This window comes from Manacus vitellinus, unplaced genomic scaffold (assembly GCF_001715985.3).
Source record: "Manacus vitellinus isolate BGI_N305 unplaced genomic scaffold, ASM171598v3 scaffold_2_pilon, whole genome shotgun sequence".
NCBI classification, from domain to species: domain Eukaryota; kingdom Metazoa; phylum Chordata; class Aves; order Passeriformes; family Pipridae; genus Manacus; species Manacus vitellinus.
In genome coordinates, this window is record NW_021940208.1 from 37,722,391 (window position 1) to 37,744,073 (window position 21,683).

The 21,683-nt window shown below is 35.0% G+C and overlaps 1 protein-coding gene across 1 annotated transcript in view; it reads right to left on the reverse strand.

The window, feature by feature from the left end:
- Positions 1-21,683, reverse strand: part of MYCBP2 (MYC binding protein 2) — a 155,987-nt gene that overhangs the window by 87,311 nt on the left and 46,993 nt on the right. The window contains exons 18-31 of the mRNA XM_018070965.1: positions 20,913-21,032; positions 20,088-20,169; positions 14,168-14,285; positions 12,074-12,278; positions 11,587-11,740; positions 9,055-9,227; positions 7,779-7,904; positions 7,555-7,682; positions 5,832-5,923; positions 4,673-4,807; positions 4,508-4,591; positions 3,093-3,189; positions 1,325-1,517; positions 434-708 (exon numbers count right to left, since the gene is read on the reverse strand). Of these exons, the coding sequence (XP_017926454.1) occupies positions 434-708; positions 1,325-1,517; positions 3,093-3,189; positions 4,508-4,591; positions 4,673-4,807; positions 5,832-5,923; positions 7,555-7,682; positions 7,779-7,904; positions 9,055-9,227; positions 11,587-11,740; positions 12,074-12,278; positions 14,168-14,285; positions 20,088-20,169; positions 20,913-21,032 (1,982 nt within the window). The remainder of the gene's footprint in view (positions 1-433; positions 709-1,324; positions 1,518-3,092; positions 3,190-4,507; positions 4,592-4,672; positions 4,808-5,831; positions 5,924-7,554; positions 7,683-7,778; positions 7,905-9,054; positions 9,228-11,586; positions 11,741-12,073; positions 12,279-14,167; positions 14,286-20,087; positions 20,170-20,912; positions 21,033-21,683) is intronic.

A 21,683-nucleotide genomic window follows, 5' to 3' on the forward strand; every position in this document is an offset into this window, starting at 1 on the left:
GAGCACTGTTGTAATATTTAATAATGAGGAATTACTCAAGTATTCATGAAAAAAACGCTACACTTATGCTCTTAAGTAACGTGCACCAAGAATAAGCACATATAAGGCATGGCCTCAACACTGAAAAAGCAGGTACTGACAGTTACCAGCACCAAAAAGTTTCTTCGTTGTCCCAGAGAGAATCTTAAAGCCAAGGGAGACAAAGTTCCTAGGCTCTTGTTGAACTTGGACACTCAAAAACCACCAAACAACAAAGAAAACTAATAACTGATTATTAAAAAAAAAAAAAAAAAAAAAACCAAAAAAACAACAAACTCAAGTTGCAAATGAGAATAAAGGAAAAAATTGAATAAAAGTTTTAAATACTGCTTAGCTTCAATTTCAGCAAAGGTCAAGCTAAGCTGTAATATTTACTTGAGTAATTTTAATGTACCTGGTCCAAACAGTTCAGCAAGTCACAAAGACATGCCCACTGGAGAGCTGGTGTTGGATAAAATGAATGAAAGCAAGCTGTGAATGTATTATGGCATTCCTGAAGAACAGCTTCTAAAAGACTGAGCGGTTGACTGAGATATCCTTGTGGATCATTGTCCAACTTCACCATGCAATGATCAACTCCTTCAGATAAAATTTTTCTCAACAAGGTCCTAGTTTTTCCAATGCAATCTGCTAGTTTGCTCGTTTCTTCTACAACTGCCTTAGCTGAAGCTAGAAGGTTACACAAAGAAAAGAATTAAGTTTGGAGTAACTGAAACATTTTCATATTAAAATGCACATTTTACATGCAAATGAAACAATTGGAATTTAGGAACAATAATGTATCTACATTCAGAGAAGTTAATTTCAAAAGTGACACAGTGAAGGGTGTTAAACCATATAAAAAAACCTGAACATCAGAAACTCCTACTTTTCTGGTCTGTCATAATATATGCTGTGTTTTAATAAGAGCATTAGCAAACTACAGGCACGAAAAACAGATACATCTTTCAAATTTAAATTGTGCTCACCACCAAAGCAGACACTATGTAAAGAGATGAGAAAAAAAGGAAGGTACAAGTAGTCCAAAAGAAGTCAACTGACAAGTCAAACAAGAAATTAACTTTAAAATACATATAAGTTATAGTGTAAAAGTGGTATTGGACATTTGGTTATGCAGATAATTGAAAATACCCCATGTCTGACAACAAGTCTCTTAATTGATCCAATAAAACCATCTGTATTTCATCTTATAGTATATCCTACATTAATCCTTAGATCAAATTTTAGGTGTCCTGTGAAATAATGATTGCTGATAAATATGAATCAAATTAACCAAGAAAAATACCTGATATTGGATATATTTCACAGGTGTAGACCCTCAGCAATCTCAGGCAGCACGTGCCCACAAAACGCAACCTTTCTAAATCCAAAAGAGTAGCAGTGTATTGGAAACCCTTAAGTCCACGAAGTTCCTCAACTCCCAGCACCAGTGTTGTCCAACTCCAGTGAAGAATGCTCAGTAAAGACTCAAAGCATTCCTATTTCAGAGTATGAAGGATACCAAAGACAGATTTTGTGTTAAAAAACAAGAAATGACCTTTCAGCATCAGTTTCAGATGAAAAGCAAAGAGCATCTATATGCATGTTTATTATGAAAACATATTTATATCTTTATATATCTACCATGCAACACACAAATCCTATTTTGCTTGAGAAAAAATTATGATCTGCAGGATCATGGCAACTATATAACATTTACAGTACTTGAAAGCTAAACAGAAATACATGATAGTCCACAAGAAATTTGAGGATTTAAGAAGTTTTGTTTCTACCATTAGATGTGGCTGGTAATTTCATGAATTTGGACCTCAGAAAGCAAAATACAAGTATTTGGTATTGAACACCTTCAAGTTGCAACAATCAAACTGATTGTTCCAAGTTAGATATAAAACACCTAGTGCTCCAGAAAGTCAGAACTCTCCTCTTATACTAGTTTGCATCTATGGTGAGGGATAACAGCAGCAAGATAATGAAGAGAGAGGATACAATTTGAAGTATTAAAAGCCACAGGAGTTCATAGCTCAATGCAAATATTTTTAAGCAAACATATATTAAGAGTAGCTATGAACATGTTGATAATATGATTACTAAAAATGCAAATTATGTAGATAATACATTTCCAGAAGAAACCTGAACAGGAGAAGATCATCCTGATCAATAGAGAATACTGAACAGATGGAGAATACGTAAATGAAAGAAAGCAGCCTGATTTAGAAAATTGGACTGTGACTGTCCAATAACTTTAATGCAAGGTGAAGCAAACCTGCACAGACACATAAAGGCAATAACTTCAGTGTAACATGAAGAATACTGACAGTATGTGTAAAACAGTATAGAATATAAACCAGGATGAAAATGAAAATAAAATAATCACTGCTTGTAACAGATAAGGAAGGGACTGTATTTCAAAAATACAGAGACAAAATTGTATCTCAACTTAATACAGTAGTTCTCAAAGTTAGACTAACCTCCCTGTATGAGAAGAGCTGCAGACTACCTTCTATTAATAGTTGCAAGTTCACTGTGCCTATGAATACTCCTTACCTCAGTTTATCAAAGTTCAATTAAATGCTATCTGATCCTCAATGTATAATGGAATGAATCCAAGACGGAGATAAATCTAACCAGTGACTAATTAATGCCAGTAGTCTAAAAGCCGTTTAAGAGAGCAGTAAAGCAAACTCAAATTCTAAAAAGTCTGATAATATTTTTAGCAGGAAGTAAGGCTTGTATTTTGAATACAACCAGTAAGAATTAACTCCACCTGAATTCCCCTCCACCAGAAAAACACAAAATTAAGTAGTTCAACCTTGTAAATAAATACATTTCTAGACTTTCACCCTCAGGTCAATACCAAGTTTAGCTTAGATTTAGGTTTACATCCGAAATCTTCAGAAAAAGTAAAATAATTAAATATTTTATATATCAGTGTACCTACTTTCTGCATGATAAACCAAAGAGAAAAAAAATCATTATTTCCACATGTACATCTTTCAGTTTTCTAAGCATGACTGAACTTGCCAGAACCACAGAAGATTCTTAATAGTACTCACCACTGAGACAGTTCTGGCAAAAGATCTCTTTAAAATATGTACAGGTTCACTGGTTTGCTGTTTTCCTTTGGATGCACTGCCATCACTTGTTGGCAATCTGGAAGAACAATTTTAGAACTGACTTGAAATCTCCAGTTTTCTCTTTTAGTAGAGTTTTGGTTTGGGTTTGGTTTTGTTTGTTTTTTTACTTTTTCTAGTTTTTACTGTTTGTATTGTTCAAGTGGAACAAAAACAAATGACAAAACAAGTTTAACATAACTATCCAAAAATGTTCAATTTCAGCATAACTTCCTCCAGTTCCTAATCATCCTAGACCAATAACCAAATATCATGAATTCTGTTCAACTGGAAGTACTGTGACAACTGAAAAAAGGTTGAGATTTAATTACATGAAATTATTACAAGTATTTACTGTATTTCTTGATATGAAATCAAAACTAGAAATGTTACTCCTTAAAGAAAACTAGTTTTGTGGAAGTAAAATACACGTGGAGGTTAAAAATACAGGCAGCATCTATTACTGCAGCACCTTCTCTTCTGTGCCACTCTTTGCTCTTAAGCCATATCCTTCCTTCAGAGGCCTCAAGGCTACAGCCATCTCTCCATAGAAATCACCCAAATGATTAATATGTCATCCCAGGACTTCATGTGCATCAGTCAAAATGAAACCTTCACCTGGAGAGACAGGGGTCTACGGACAGAAAGCTTATAGGCAAAACTGAGCTGTTCTGAGAAGGGACCCTGAAAAGGACATGCTTAGAAAGGACACAGCAAGAGAACTGGTGTGAAGAAATTCCAAGTTTCAGAGTCAAGGTGGGGGCGAGAGGAGGAGAGGAAATATATATACACACTCACAAAATATAAGAATTAGGTCTTGTATTATCAGAGGAAATCTATAAAATATACTGTCAATCCAGTGAAAGAGTTCTTGCTTTTTAAAAAAGAGTTAAATAACATTTATCATGAGAATCATAAGCCTGTAGTAACTTAGTAACTAAGTAACTTAGTAACTAAGTCTGTAGTAAAACACAGCTGATTGTTGTGTTTGGCTTCTTTTTCATTAAAATTATTTGTTGATAGTACACTGTTCCTTAACTGAGGCCTACTGAATAGAGTACTTTCCAACTAGCCAAAAATACTAATCATGTTGTATGAAATCACAAGGTTCTATAGATGTAAATTAAAAGTCTTTTAACTCATGCAGAATGACTGCAAAAATACCAAAGAAGTAAATGTTGGCATAATGGATTTGTTATTCTTAAAGACACTAAGTTTTTGCCTAATTTTTTTCAGACACTGATTTCCTTAGCTTAATACAATAATGTTTTCATGAAACACGGTTACTTCAGCAACTTCTATGTTTCCATTTAAAAACCACGTGAATGAATTGTTCCAAATAGAAGTCAAATTATTACCTGTATAGTAACTGTGGAATCTGCCCTGCATTAACATCTGTACCATTATTTGATTTCTTGGAACTTTTAAACTGAAATACAACACTGAAAGAGAAATAATCCAATTATTATTCAAGTCATATTAGAGCTCTTCCTTTGCATGAAAAAATATAGAAAAAAATATACCCATCATCTGTAGTTATAGAGGCCTGTCCATGAGATCCACAATCACTGCTAGGTCCTGACACTCTTGCCCAGGCTACATACCACCAGCCAGCTTGTAGAAGTACTGGTTCATCAAACATCATTGCATATTTCTCTCTGGGAGAAGTAAATTTTGAAAAACAATATATTTGAATTAGTTTCTAGATTAATTTTTAAAAGTTACACTCTGCTCATAAAAGAAAATTGGAAAGTAATGGAATTAGGTTATTAGTATCACATCTGTTTATATTCAAAACTTAAAAATATTTCATTGAAAAATATTGTAGAAATTAAAACCCAGTAATTCAGAAGGACCTACAAATGCCTAAGTCTAGTTTGATCTTCCATAGTTAAACAATCAGATATCAAATAGCATAAGGAGAAATTAAGTTAAACTAACACACAAAACCAATTCATTTACTATAAAATACTGCAAGTAAAGTATTACTTATAAGGTATTAATTACATAGTATTAATTCAATTTCATAAAATTTCTGCAAATTACAAGACCTTATACAAAAATTCTTTGTAATTACAATGAATATTATGGAAAGTAATAGAACATATAGTTAGGGGATTGATATATAAGATTAAACCTCACAAATATAATCACATATTGTTTGAATTTTAAATTATTTTATAACAGGGAATGAAAAAGCAACATAGCTAACCCCATCCATATGCACAAAATCTTTCAAGCAACAGCTGCTTGTATTCTAATGAGCTGAAGCACAGTAACCCTTCTTTTACTTATGATAATTCCTTACTAAGTAAGCTTAATCATGAGTTGTTTAATGCAAATACCCATTTGTACTTGAAAGCATCCTTTTGATAGAACTATGCAAAAGAGCTGCTGCAACATTTTGTCTTATCACCTCATCAAAGGAATATGGGATTTGACTCGTATTTATACAAGAGCAAGAATTAGATTATTTTTCTTCTTTTAATTTAAATAACATAATGGTTTGGTGAGTATTTGGTTTTACCACTTTCCCCAACACACTTTTGAGTGTAAGTTTTATGTCACTTGCTACAAAATTCTAATGATCTCTTATGATATTAAAGTGATACTAAAATGTGTATGAAGAAAGCAAAAATAAAGATCAAGAAATAGGTAGAGTAGGTAAGCTAAACATCTTACCTAGCAGCACAATCATATGCTAAGACATCTGTCTCAGCAAGAAGGTCTCCATCAGTCTCATGGTCTCCCCCATCTGGACCCAATTCAAACAACTGGCGAAGTAAGAAAAAACAGTCAAATTATGTCTTAGGTGTTAGAAACCTCCTAATGTCACTTTTTCCTGTCTGGCATTCTGGAAACTGTATACTACTCTTCTTTCCCCTTCCCAAAAACCACTGCTATGTACTATCACTGACAGGCAAATTCCCATTTGGAAGTCAGGCATTAACTGTTAAGAAATCGCAATTGACGTTGACCTTATGTCCAAATATATTTTTAAGTGGAGAAACTCCCTAAATCTTGCAAGCAAGTAAAATGCATCCAAAAAGGCAAAGTGGTGCAGAAAGTGCAGGCTTTCCATCACAGACTGAAATGCACTTAAATATCTTATATAGATATAAGATATACTCAGCTTCTCTGGAAAGGGACCGCTTGATGGTTTAGCAGAGCTAGTCAATAGTATTGTAACCAGTTGGTGACTAGGACAAAAGATGAACTTGGTTTCCTTTCTCAAAAATATTTTCTACAGTTTGATGAGTTTGAAAAGGGACCACAATACATGTCTATGACTTCTCTTGCAAATACCTATTTAATACACAGTTTGTGGCAGGACTGGCAAATCTTATCTTGGCAATAAGCTAATCCTAAACAATCAGAAACAAACCGAACAGATAATATTAAGAGTGCTTTCATACAGTTATTGCTTTTAGTATTAAAAACAAAAAGGGTAGGAATAACATTAAGTTTCTTGGCTGCCCTTAATCATTTGCAATTCTCAGTCATTATGTTAAACTAGAACAAAGTACAACTACTTATTCTGGATTTCCTGTTGTCTTATGCAAGTGTTATTGTTAAGCATATGCCATCCATTTCCCTAATACAAACCTATTTATCCAAAAATAGAGAAAGAAAATTCAGTAACCCACTAAAGAACAAGTAACGATAACATATTCTGAACATACACATCTAATACAAATCTCAGACAGATACCAGATCTTCCTTTACAATTGTTCTTCATGCAGTTACCAAAACCCTTATTAAATACAGGACCAGAAGACATTTATTAGAAACCAGAGCTCTGTTATCACATTGTGTGTTTATGTGAGTTTTCTAATCCAAAGCCAGGTTTATTTATTTTAAATCAGCACACACGCTCCACCTGTAATCATCCTTACATTTGACACAAAGCGGAGTCAGTTGCATTTGGTGCCATTCACACTCAGCTGAAGCTGAGAGATAGCTTCCTCCAGTCTGAGAAAGAAGTGGTAGGGACAATGGGAAGCAATGGCTACTGATAAGGACTATTTTTCTGCTTTTGAGAAACAGTTCCTTGTCAGTCACATAGGATGTGATTTTAACCTGAAGCCCGTAACACCGATTTTCTGCAGGTGGACCTCTGAGCTTTGTGTAAACAGATTACAGAACATTGGGCTCACTAACATACCCGCTCAAGACACCTCTAAGATGGCATAGCATTTAGTGAAGGTGAGAAAGGGCCAATTCATGACAATTAATAATGGTAATTCTCAGATCTCTACTTCACCCACTGTATCTGTATAATGCTTTTCATAAACAGTAAACCACTCATTCATCAAGAAATAAAATTAATCATGGTTTTCAATGACATTTCTTAAAGTTCCGATTTTGAGATATAACATTGTTTAAAATGGTCAAAAAAACCTACCTTTATTTTAGCAGTGTATTCACCTCTACCACCAAAAAGACCAAGACCACCTAACAGAATATCCGTATCAGCACAGAAACGGATAGCTTCTACTGAGTGGGCTGAATAACCCCAGCCTCCTCCATGACCTGCAGAAAAAAATCCCCCCAAAAATATAGTTAATCTTGGTCTTTCATTCTGCAAGCCTGATTGGCTTGTGCTATAAAATTTTAGTGTGTACATACTTTCAAATCTGTTAACAACACTATAGTCTTCTTTAGAATAAACCTTCATTACTGCTTGAGTTTCTTCTTCTGTATTTGCTACACCCATTTTTAAGTCCTGCATAGCAGCCAAAGTATCAAGACAACCTATAAGAAGGCAAGAGAAAAAAAGAACTCAAAAATTCTCCCTGTTGATTATAATCAGTGAAATGGAAATGAATATTAATTAAGAAGATCAAAGAAAGCTAACTGTTTTGTCTCTAAATCACACAAGGCTACTGAATGTCTTTATAGTTTTGATTAGGCCAAGGGTCACTGTTGCCGAACCTCAAGGTTTGGTACTGAAGATAAATTTCATTTAATTTATTTATTCTCCAGAATAACAAACAAATATGATTAAACCCACTTTGCAACTTTTACAACGGCAGATAAGTTGCCAGCAACATTTTTTTTTTCCTTTTTACACTTATTGTATTACCCAAAAAGAGTTGAAGTAGTAACTGAATTATGGACAGATTTTAAAGTCTTCATAAAATTTGTTTCATACGCAGGGGTACCTAACATGCCTTACTCTGACTCAGACACAAAAAAGTACTGTTCAACTTAAAAGTAATCACATCTCTAACACATAATGAAGGGAGCAGGTCAACAAACTGACGACTCATCACAATCAGGGAACAAGTGAGCTAAAATCACTTCTAAAGCTGTGCTTTGAAGCACTGCATATGCTGCATATGGTCAGTTTATACACTAACACAGTGGAATTATTTTTATTTTGGTAGGCTTTTTAGACTACAAAAGGAAATCATATTACTCTTAGTGACTCATTATACAAAACTGCAAAAAGTATATTTTAATATTAGATAATGTATTTACTTTAAAATAAAAGTAACTTATTGAAGAGCAATGGTGGGGCTGTTTGGGGTTTTTTTTGAGACTCCAAGTTAAGAGTACCAACTTCATTCTGCAGACTTTCCAAAAAGACCACCTAGGAAGGTTTCTTACTTTTTTTATGTTGACCTCTAATAGCGGGTTCCACCAGAACTCTAAAACCCCCTAACATCATTAAGATAGCAGAAGATAACTATTTTGATGAAATTAATGCTTATCAGCCAGCTCATGAGAGTTAAGAGCAACGGTGAGAACTACGAAGTATATTTTTAATTACAAAGTAAAATTTTAACTGAAAAAAAGTCAGAAAGGTGTTAAGACTACAATTCATTTATTACATTTATAACATTAAGTTACATTACTTTATTTCATCTAAGCTTCTGACTCATCAACTGTAAATGTATACCTAGAATGTGCAAAGCTGCATGAGATCTGGTTGTTAGAGCTTTGGAACCTGTTGGTAGAGCAAGTTCTGGACTCAAAATACTACACCGGGATTGAATGTCTGGAGCTGATGGAAGTCTGGAATCAGCAACTACTGCATTGTAACTCCAGAGTTCCCTAGCATTTGGTCGAAACCTAGAGCAAGAAAAAACAGAATGAAAAAAACCTTTCATCTACTGAAAAAAATACAAAGCCTAACCAATAAGTAAATTTTATAAGCTATTTAATGTAAAATATAGATCTGTTGGTACAATCTCTTGAAATTGAACATCATTACACTAAATATATAAAGTGTAAGAGTTTAACACTCCAGCAAATGGAAAGACACAAAAACATTCTTACTCTACTTCAAGTCAAACTGTCATATTATGGGTTTACAAATTTCAGAAAATGTTAGACACTTCTCAAAGCTAATAAATGTTAAAACAGTATTATCTAGTAAAAAATATGAAGTAACTAGCAAAGTACTAAATGTAATGGCAGATATGCAAAAAAATTATAAAGATGCCAAGTGAAAGTAAAAGGCTTACCTTCAAATAAGAGTAAAAAAATCTTGACAAATCCAACATATTTTGTTTGGGCTTTTTTAAATGGGTAACATCGCCTCATGAGTTTTTAAGGGATTATAGAAAAGGGCAGCATAAACAAGGGAATACAAAGACTTTCTATACTATAAATTAACACGGAGAAAAAGAAAATGAAGAAAATGAAATCTTTGAAACCATTATGTATAAAAGGAAGAAATAGTTAAAAGACATAGGCCTACGTGAGTGTTCTGAATAAGCACAAAAGGAATTTTCACTTGGTACATGGTTCTAAAAATCTAATGGAGAAACAAATAGTTTTAACTAAAAGCATTATAGTACATCATAGGTATTCAGGATATCAACAAGTTAGCAATGTTTAAGTTTAGATACACACACAAAATCATGTAACCACTTGAATTTCACTGGAAGAATAAGTCACAAAGCTGTGAAGAAAATCTTCAAAATCTGTCATCAGAACGCTTTCTCCGTACGAGAAACTGAACCCTCACTTAAAGAGGCATGAATAAAAATGTCCAGGTATAATAATATACCAAATATTTAACTACTAATAGCCATATTCATTAACATGTCTCTTCTTTTTAGACTATTTTAATATTTTCTATTGAACAAGAATGGGATAAGAGAGAAATAAATCTGCAGTCTCCCACAATCCACTCTTCAGTTTTTAAGCTCTAGATTTAGTTCTACAGTCTCCAAAATATTGCAAGACAATAAAACATCTCAATTCATGTTCACCCATACTATCATGTGACTTTGAACTTAAACTGAATTACCATTTCTTGTGCTAGATCAAGTTGAGTATCACCACCTTTTCTCCTCTGACACTTGCTGCATTCCCATGGCCATTGATAACTGAATTTTTCACAAACTGAGTCTTTTGGTGACTCTTTTTGAGTCTTTCAGTGAGAGCTAAACATGTTGAAAATATAGAGCTTTAAGGAATGTGAGTGCTACTCTTATTTCTAATCTCAGCATAATTTCAATAGGAATTGGTACCTAGCCAATGAGATTCAAACAATTCTGGGGATGTGCATAATGCAGAACTACAACCATCCAAGGAACTTCACACATCAAAAAGAAACATGCCTAGAAAATATGCATGCTTCAATGTTAATTGGCTATTACGTTCTTGAATCTCAATATTTTGGACGAAGACAGCTGTGGTACTACCTTTTCCAGCTGAATGCAGACTAGCTGGCTTCCTGCTTTATTCTAACTGATCATTCTTGTTTTGTCTACAAAAAATTTAAATATCATCCATTACTGGAACTCAGATGACAGTTCAAATTTCTCTCCTAAATCCTGGCTAACGTAGTTTTTAAATCATTATAGAAGAATTGGATCTTATGATTCTGTTTTGGAACAAGTGCTTACAACCTACACCTGCTCAAAGACTCTAACCCCAATGACTGTAAAATAAATACAATTAATTTGTCTGTCTATGTCATCTAAATAAGTACTTTTCTTGACCTCCCAAAATGTCAGAACTGAAAAGAACACCATTGCTCCACCCTTTCTCCTATTCAGGTTTTAACCACTCATGCCTGAGAAAATGATGACAATTTAAGACATAGACATGTGGCAGCTGAGTATGGCAAGAAAATTTTTCAGTCAAGTGTTAAGTAGATGGAGAAAAGGGAATAAAAGGAGTAAATAAAGAGGACAGATTGGGATTCTGTAAATACTATGAGACTGGCATGAGAATGATGCAAAAAAGAAAATAAAAGAAATTTTAAAAATTTGGGCAGGTAAAGATGTTGGTTTTGGGCTTACTTAAGTAAATTATCCAAAAAGTGTGAAAAATATATATGGAAGATTAAAAATTGTTTTTCATTTACTAGGGAAATAAGCATAAACATGACTAGTATAATCAAGTCGCCAGCCTCCCAAAGTATTTTAAAAAGGATTTCTATACTGCTATTTTAATAGCTATAATCCACACTTGCCTCCAAATAACATCATAGACAGGATCCAGACACACACCAGAACCTTGAAGGTCTTCCTGCTCAGAATCATTGAATGTTTTGCAACTGCCATCTACTTTGTTTATCAGAAGACATTTAAAAGGAGGAGGTTCTGATATTGAAGCTGGTACCAAACCTAGATCATGGAGCAAAAAGAGCAAACAAACATGAAGACTCAAGTCATTAATGCTTTTTACATATAAAATGCATGTAATGTAACAGGGAAGAACAGATATACTGCTACAGCAAAAGAAAAAAAGGTAGTAAGATTTAAATGCAAGCAAATTTTAGGCTTTTACATTATTATTTCTAATAAAACTGATTTCTAAAGAAGCCAGGATCATCATGTGCAGTAAAACTAGAAAGCCAAAATATTTTCATTCCCTCCATTCACATTTTTGACTTGTTGCTCCTCTATTATTCTGCAACACTTCTGTAAGTATTTAAAATGTTATAGAAGACTTCTTGCCTATTATATGCCTGCTTGCAAATATCTCTGATGTAGCAAGCACATGAGAATTAATAAGAGCTTCATCGATCCGGAGAAAAGTCTGGTCTCCACTCGCTCCAATCCATGTAGCTTTGCGTCCGTATTTGGAGCCTATGTTAGGCATAGGTGCTGGCTTTGCATTCCAGTAGGGCATATCCAGAATTGGTCTACCAAGCTGACCTTTCTATAGAAAGAATGCAAGAATTAGTAAGAGACAGTAACAATAAGTCTCAAAGATGACTAAGTTACTTCGATAGTTTCATCAGACAAAATTGGTCATCTGGAAGAAAGTTTACCACAAAACTACCTTCAAAGAGCAATGGCTAATCTAAGTGAAGTATTACACATTTAAATACAAGAAACAAGTTACTGACAGATATACTCCTCCTTAATTCGGTTAGGTTTTTGAGTAAACTTTTTTTAAATGCAACTCAAACTCTCCATGATGGATAATCCTCCTTTCCATCTTCAGAGTCCAATATAAAAGCTTTGTTCTCCTACAATGTTCAGTATCTGAATAACTTCAAGGTTAAAAAAGGAATGGTTTAAAAAGAAAAAAAAAATATATTCAGATATAGACAGTCTAAGTTCCACTCAATTCTGAACTTATATGGACTGTAAGTTTTATAGAGCAAATATCTCTTACAAGTACCTAAAAATCGATTAGCATGTCAAACTTAAGCTAAAAAAAGCATAAAATGCCTCAGCAAGCACCTCTGCACATGTTCATTAACAACCTGATCTGGACATCTGGGTCCTTATCTCCATGTACAACTAGTTATTGAGATGGACCAACAGTTCTTATACTGTACCTAAGTACATAGAAAGAACTGCTACAATAAACCTGCTCAGACTCCATTTACCCCATTCAGCCACAGGCAATGCATTGCATGCTAAAGTTAAAATGGTTAGGGGAAAGAAACATGTATATACAGCAAATATCCTGTCCAGCATGTTATTCATCTCTCTTTCTTCATAACACTGTAATAAGTAAACTTAGCAAAGACATTTTCAATAATGTATTCACTTTTAATTTTATCTTGACTTTATGAAGCTTTCAGCAAACTTTCAAGCATTACAATTTTAAAACCAGACACAAAGTACAAGTGGTCTAAATATGGCCTAAATTTATTTTTATTTTAGAGAAAGGAAAAAGACCCACAGTCAACAAACAGACTTTTATATCCTGTTTCTGAGAGTGAATTTGGTTTTTCAGAGGCCAAGTTTCACCTTAAACTTCTATGGGCCCATGTCAGTTTTGACATGAACATGTCAATTTTGACACCACAACTGTTGCTTAAAGTCTGCAAAACAACAAAATACTGCCTAATTGCAGAGCTGTCTTATGGTTCACTTTAATTCAAAACATGACTTTCTGTTTCTAAAATTTCAGTCCTCACCTTTTTTTAATTTTTATTTTTTTTGTAAAAAGAGAGATTTCAAAAGGTAAAATTTCTCTTGTGTTGTGTTTGGCAATACCTAGTTTTAAAAACATATAAAAATAACTCATCTCTGTAGAGATTGCAATGAGGGGCATATTTACAAAGACAAGGAGGCACAAAGGGAAGTAAACATTTAAATGCTTATTTAGTGACTATAAGAATGGATTTCACATGGGCATGGGAAAATAATACACCATGTGGAAATAAGAATACTAGAGTTAAGAAGCGTTATACTGAACAATAATCCCTCCCCTCAAGTGTTAGTGTAACTTCTGCAACTCACTGCTGTTTCTGTGAAAGAAACAAGGGCAATTTTTTCTACCAAATGGAGACAGGCAACAGAATAGGCAACGCAAGTAAGTTTGCAACAATAAGAGTTTGAGAAAACTGGTGCACCTTATAAAACAATCTAGGGTTTAAATCACCGTCTTCATTAAAATGTATAAAAACCTGGCATCATGCTTTTCTAATTACAACATTAGAGGCTACGTTTCATAACATAACAGGCACAAAAGACATGCAGAAGTCATGCACAGTTCTGTAAGAGCAAGTATAAGCAGTCTTGAAAGGTCTTTGAACAATACATTAACTATTAGCTTATTCTCATAAGTAAATAATAATATTTCCTTACTGAGAAACTTCCAAATGTGAAAACTTGGCCATCCATTAAGAGAATAGCTGTATGGTTGCTCCCAGCAGTAACTTGTGTACTAGGACCTGGTAATGCTTGCACCAAAGTGGGACATCCCCTATATAAAAATAAATTAATTCTGTATCAATACATGCTTATGCAACATTTAAAATGTACATTAGTATTATAAGTATTTCAATCACTGAAATATATTCACTAGATTCACATACCATAGCGAACTAGAGTCAAGAGACATCTTACATTTTAAATGAACAGAGATTTGAAAGGCTGTGCCAAATAGTTACATTTATGTTCTTCTGACAGAAGGAAGACTGAGGACAATCTCTTCAGTTAAACTCAGAAATTACCATAGAACAAAAATTATCAACTTAATATATAATTGTAGGATTACATGTGACTGTGTATTTTTGTATGTATACAAAATACATTGGAACAAAACATAGCAGTGAAAAAATCATGTTGTGACAACACCAGTTAAGCACTTAAAAAACCCCTTTTCACATTATGAAGCAATCGAAGCCTTATGTGGTTGGTACACTACTACAATTACCAGAAACAATATTGATGTAGGCCTCCCAGGATCACTGTGTAGGGAATTATAGAAGAAATAAAGGTCTACGCCCTCCATCAGCCCCTCTCCCATCCAACTCAGACTCAATAAAGAACAAACCTCTTCAAACTATTTTCCAGAGAAATATGAAAAAGTCTAATCCATTTGTCTCCCAAATATGGATAGGCATAAGAAAATAAATTTTCCCTTCCAGTAAAAATGAAGGGAAAAAAACAATAGGAAGTTCAAGAAGTAAAGAAAGAAAACTTGAACTGATGACAGAAGAGAAAGAGCACAAAAGATAAAAAGAAATATGAGATATTAAAATAAAATTTTTATCCCAATCTCAACAAAATGAACAGGAGCCTACAAGCCTTAGAATCCCATGATGAATGTCTACATAGACTTCAAATTTACTGTGGAGTTAGAAAGACTGTGAATTTGAAGAACAAGTTATTCCCAAATAATTCTATGTTTGGAAACTCTGACCTCAGAGAATAACAACACTATTTAAACTTACTTTCAAACACAGTCTTTCAAAAGTAGGCTAATCTAAATTAAGAACAGGTTGTCTTGTGCTGGAATAAAAAAGTGTCAGCTCAGAGTTACCTAGCAATTGTTTAGCAGCTGATGTGCAAAAAGATGGGTCATCTGAATGCTCTAATTTTGGCTGAATTGCAGGTAAAACAGAAGTCAAAAAAGGAAGCATCATGAGTTCAGCAGGAAAAGGGTAGATGGGAAAATGTGAACATATGGAAAGGTGGAATGTAGCATGAAGACAGGTTGATGACCTGCAGGAGGAACACAGGTATACAGGAAGAAATTATTCCTTGGCAGTGAATGTAGCTTTCTGTGCATGACTAGGGGAGATGGAGAGACTGAAGGACAGAATAAAATTAGGTAGAGGATACACAGCATGACATTCATAAATTTAGAAGCCTTTGTTGGTCTACAGACACATTGATTTGGACATCAGTTTAATTATACACAGACAGACAGAGCAAAGTTTAGCAACATCAGCGATGAAACATTTTAAAAACAAAAGAAAATTTATATTTGTCTCTCATTAACTTTAAAGAAGCTCAAAAAGGCACCAAAACAGAAACAAAACATAACTAGCAACTTATCCAAAAGCAATCCTGCTAAAAGGAAATATTTTTATTAAAGTTGTTTCCCCCCCCCCCTCAAAATTATGGTAACTACAGGCATGGAATTATCAATCTTATGTTTGTGGGGAAAAAAAAGAAAGAAAAGTAGTGAACATTTCATCTATTTGATGCTTAAAAACTAAGCTATTATCACCAAAACTATTTACCTGTTTTTCCAGTCAAATCTATCAGTAATGTTATCTGAATGCTGTGTATGATAGCCCCTTGGCAGCAGCAGAGCAAAATCAAATAAGCAACTAATGTAGAGAGAGATAAAATACATTATCCTCTTAAATAGCTCTTTCATTAAGACCACCCAGCTTTTGGAATGGTCAACTTCAGTGTATTAACTTAAGAAAGGAACAGGAGAAAAAAAAGCTTAAGATACTTAACTATACAATAAAATAAACTTGAATTACAGAAAACTAATTTTCACTTCATAAAAGGAGAAGAGATTTGGAAAAATACAGTAAGCCAGTTTGACTGATGCATATGGAATTTAAAACCTGTGATATTATTATTTCCCTATCCCTCCAAAATTCAAGACAGGAAAGCTCAGAACAGACACTGAAGAGTCTGAGAAACTCTTCGGACAAAGTTTTAATACCTAAAAGGTTTCTCCATTTGAATGAAAGAAAGCAAGGAGCACTCCTCTGGGATGGAGTGAAAGGACACATCAAACTCACAGAATCCTTGACTTCTGGATATGACACAGGTCAATCACAAAACACCAACCTCAGCGTTACAGAAAGTAACCAGAGATCTCTTGGGAAAACGTAACATTGCTGAATGATTAGCAGCAGATGTAACATCAGGTAACTCAGAATCCTGAAGACGGTCCAGATACATTTTGGCTGTGTACATGAAAGCCCTCTCCCATCCCAAAGGGTAAACATTTCTGGGAGCAGATGCAGTCTTTGAAAATTCATCCTGCACAAACAACCGCTGTTTGTGATACTTATGCAGCCAACAGCTGGCTGCCAGGTCCCATAAAGTGTCACTTGGGGCAGCTGACCGTGGTGCTGTAAATACAGGTTCACTGTGGGCTGTTAGGAGGTAGTGGGTAAAAGGAAACCAGTAGTAACAAGCAGAGTTGGACAGTATAGAGTTACAAAGAAAATGGAGATTTTTATATTTTAGATGAAACTGGAAATGTGGTGAAAATATGTAAACAGGACCTGCGCTGCACCGCTGGAATAAAATAATCAGAAACTGCACCTAGAAACATGGTCCTAACAAACACAGATAATGGAACACTTTTTTTCTCCTAGAGTTATTAATAGGATATAGTCTCTATTCTTTGTCTTCAAGTGGAAGATAGGCTGACCATCTATGGAAGGTCTGACCAGTTTTCTTTTATGTTATTGTTGAACTTTCAGAAGCAAAACTCTATACCAAGATCATCTTATTTCAGCCATCTCATTTCTGGAGCTTGACTGTCAGGTCATGTGCTTGCTACTGTAGTGCTGAAGTAAAAGAGTTTGTACCAAATATGCAGGCAAATTTTGAACAATAACAAAAGGGAAGCATCAGCAAAAAACAGGCCTTTGCTTACCTGAATACAAGACATGCTATTTTTCACCAAGACTAGATACTGCAAAGCATTTCTTGATTCCACTGAGTTTCTATTCACCAGCAGCTAATTTGAGGAGAATATAAGCACAGACTGACAAATCTTTCATTTAGTGAATAGCTCATCAACATCTGCCACTGTGGATTTTACAATAGTCTACACAGACTAATTAAAGGGTTCCAGCATACTGATATGGCATGTAATCTACCTCATTCCTACTGAAGTAGGAGGAAGAACTTGTGGTGTTTACCATACTCTAATAGAGCAGTCTAGCCCTTAATTAACAGAAAGGCATGTCTGGACAGCTGTTCAGAATTCAAAATACTTAAGCAGTTTCAAGGTTTTTAAAAATATAGTCTTACTACTAAATCTTTACACTGCAAGACAAAAGTCTCTGAAAGAATGAGTCATGAATGGCTGCCCAGAAACTTACATCATTGCTTTATCTGGCAATGAAGATGGCTCCTTTAGATGAAAATAAGAGTTCCTGTATTTTCCCTAAGAGTTCTTGTTTGCAGGACCCCCTTATTTAGATATACGAGCTAGGCTGCCTAAATATTACTTCCCCTTTTTTCCTCCCCTCTCTCTCTCTCCCAGAAACACAGTAGAGTATTAGTTCCTGGATTCAGAAGATGATGCTCTTCCTGAGGTCAATACAGGCAATGTGACACACTGCATGACTGACATACCACTGACCTGGCAGGAGCTGGCCATCTGAGCACCACTGCGTCCCAACTGAGGTGGAACTCTGCATAAGGATTCCCTGTTTCCTTCTCTGAATCCCTTACTGTGAGGACAGAGGAGAGATCTCTACTTAAAGCTGGAAAAAGAAGTACATCAATGAAGAAATTATAATTTGAATGATGGTGCTAAACAGCAATATAGTACTATAGCCAGTTCTCATGCATAGGACATACTCCAAATTTCTCCAAGGCTTTTTTTCAGACACTCTTTAGAGTCTGATGTAGAATGATACGAAGGTCAGTGCCAAGTCAGTTGTACCTCCTCAGCTTCTAGTTCTGGTCAAGCACTATCCTTCAGCACAAGATTTGTCATATTCTCTTCTAGGATCTCACTTAAAACTACATTTGGTCTTCATCCAGTTTCTGTCTAAATAAGCAATGTGGGGTTTACTACCTGAAATACTGAAAAATACAGCAAATAGCTCTGAAGCCTTCCAAAAAGCCAAGTTGGAAACAGGTGACAGTAAGATACCAGTACAAATGCCACTGCTGTTTATATCTTCAGTCTTTAAGACAGAAAATGGCCTTATTCTAACAGCAACTTGAATTGCCAGCTAAAGACGTTGTTGCTTGGAACAAGTATCCAAGAACTTCCAAGAAGGAAAATCAGAGTATTTGTCTGTGATATAACCCTACCACAGGAAGAAACACAGACTGCATTCACCAGTCTAACGCAAACTGTGTAGGGGTAAACAGTTTAGAGGCTATTATCAGGCACAGCAGTCAATACAAGGTAACATTTCCAGTATAATTCCTTTCTTTCTTTCTTTCCTCTCCCCCTTTGGCTTAGTGAATCCAATGAAAGTTTTAAGATGATGAAGATTTCTTCAGAAACTCGACAAAAGAAATGGTTTGGAAGTCTCCAAAGAGATTAGGAGGACAGATGTTCAGTAATTTTTACCTCGCTGCTACAAGAGAAACGACAGAACTGAAGACAGGTCATGGATGCTCCACTCCGTATGCCTCTTACATAAGGATACGGAGCATTACTGGACATACACAAAGTCTCAAAGATTACTACTACACAAAACCACCATCGTATGCATTATATGGTATATGTACATGTCCAAAGACCTTAATCACTTTTCCTTTTAGTGAAGGACGCTGATTTTTTTTACTTTAATGAACAGATGAGATTCTAATGATGAGATACCAAGGGTGAAATTGAGCTGCACATTAAAGACATCTATATTTAATTATCTATGCTCTCACTGTAGTCAATGGAAATCAAGCCCATAAAGTCTACAGAGCTACTGAGCACACCTAAGGCAGATAATAGCGAGTAGTTAGTCAAACAGCTCTCCATGCTCTGTTGACTTCTCTATTTCCATCGACTACAAAGATAACACACATCACTCTCCTGCAACACCCAAAATAAGCGACTACAAAATGCAGCTAGACCAAAGTTTCATGACTTAATTTTGGACATTAATGATGATCAGAATTAGACTTTATCATAACTGAACTGTTATGAATGATTTAACAGAAACAGGGTAATCTAGGTTTACGATATCATACTATTTGCATTATTCCATATGTACTATTTTATAAAAACAATGAAATCTCAATGAGACTTCAATGTCATTCTCATATAGGTAGGGAGAATTAAAGAGAGAAGCATTTCAAACTCAATTATCACAGCTATGCTAATACTTAGGCACAGAAGCCTTCATGTATCGAACAAATTACTTATATAGTACAAAAGTACTGTTATTGTATTTATATTCAGGGGATTATGGGGAGTAAATTCAGAACAAGAGCTTATCAACTTTATTTGATCTATATTTGAATTTTCACACTTGCCAGCTACAGAGAACCAGAAATTTAGTCATTTCTTATGCAGCAGTACAGAATACACAATCTCGTCCTTTAATTACCAGCTCACCTGGAATTAACATCACCGTGTCCAAGTTGCCCATGCTGCCCATATCCAAATGTGTAAACATCACCATTCTCCATCAAAACCACTGGAAAACAACAAAATATTTTTCTGACATATGCATATGACATGGCACTGCACCAGAGCTGATTAGCCTTTCTGAGTAGCAAAGTTAATGATTCCTACTGAAACAGTCAGAGATCTACAGTTAGAGATTTCACAACCCATTACAGCTAGCACCTCTATGCAGGACTAGAGCTCTGCTATACAGATGTTTTGAACAGACTCAAAAATCGCTTACAAGCTCTGATGCAGCTCAATCTATGATACTTATAGTCCTTTTCACTGTTGAAGGACAGTGAGTTGCCTTTCATGGCTGGAGGTGATGTGGTGATCTTACTTTAGCCTAAATGTGATTAAACAGCATGAAGCTGTGTCAGGGGAGGTTCAGGCTAGATATCAAGAAAAGGTTCTTCACTCGGAGGGTGGTTGGGCACTGGAACAGGTTCCCCAGGGAAGCAGTCATAGCATCAAGCCTGACAGAGTTCAAGAAGCGTTTGGACAATGCTCTCAGGCACGTGGTGTGACTCTTGGGATGTCCTGTGCAGGGCCAGGAGTTGGACTTGATCCTTGTGGGTCCCTTCCAACTCTGAATGTTCTACAATTCTATGACAGTGTAGTAGGCTACAAAATGATACTGTAAACATTTTCAATTTTTAGCACTCCTGCGTACATACTTATTGAAAATTAAACAAAAAACAGTGAAAACATGTATGACAACATTAAAAAAAAAATCTATGCTATAATTAACATAGAATTATTTGTTTTTACCTGAATGGTGAAATCCACAACTGACTTGTACAGCTCGCAGTTCACAGTCAAAGCGGACAGCCCCTGGTGGATAGGTTGTGATTTTGCTGGCATCCTTCTCACCTCTTTCTCCACTTCCATCTATAAACAAAACTTATAATTATATCCCCATGTATTCTAAAAAAGTTATTCTAGAATAATGAATAGAACAAGAATAGTAAATAACTCCCCACCCCTCCACTTGTAAGGTAGGAGAGAGAACTCACACAGTAGTAAGAGAGACAGCTCAAAATGTAGCATCAAAGTAGATGTGGAAGATGACAGAAACTCTACTTTGAAACAATGTACTACAAAGGTACAGATAGGAAAATATCCTCTAAAGCAGAAACTTCCCAAAGAGAAGACAAAAGGAACCAGCAAAACAGAAAATTCAAACTTCAGAAGCTTTGCTTGATAACCATCACTTTCATTCTTCAATAAAATAGCATTATTAAGTAGATAGCACTGCAGTTAAACTCAACAGGCATAGCCTAGTCTACTTTTTTCAATTACTACTTGTGAAGGATTTTCCTTGACTCCAACTTGGCCACAGAGGCATTATTTTAACTAACAAACAACTACTGACACAGTTCATTTCCAACAACGCAGTCATACTCACTATGAGAGTGTGTCTGCTTCCTGTCTGTTTCAATACATTTTTAGACATTGTTTCTGTGATTTCTTTTAATAAGTATGAAGTGCATTATTGGTTCCTAAAGTCAAACTGCTCACACATTAGACAAAAGCACTGAA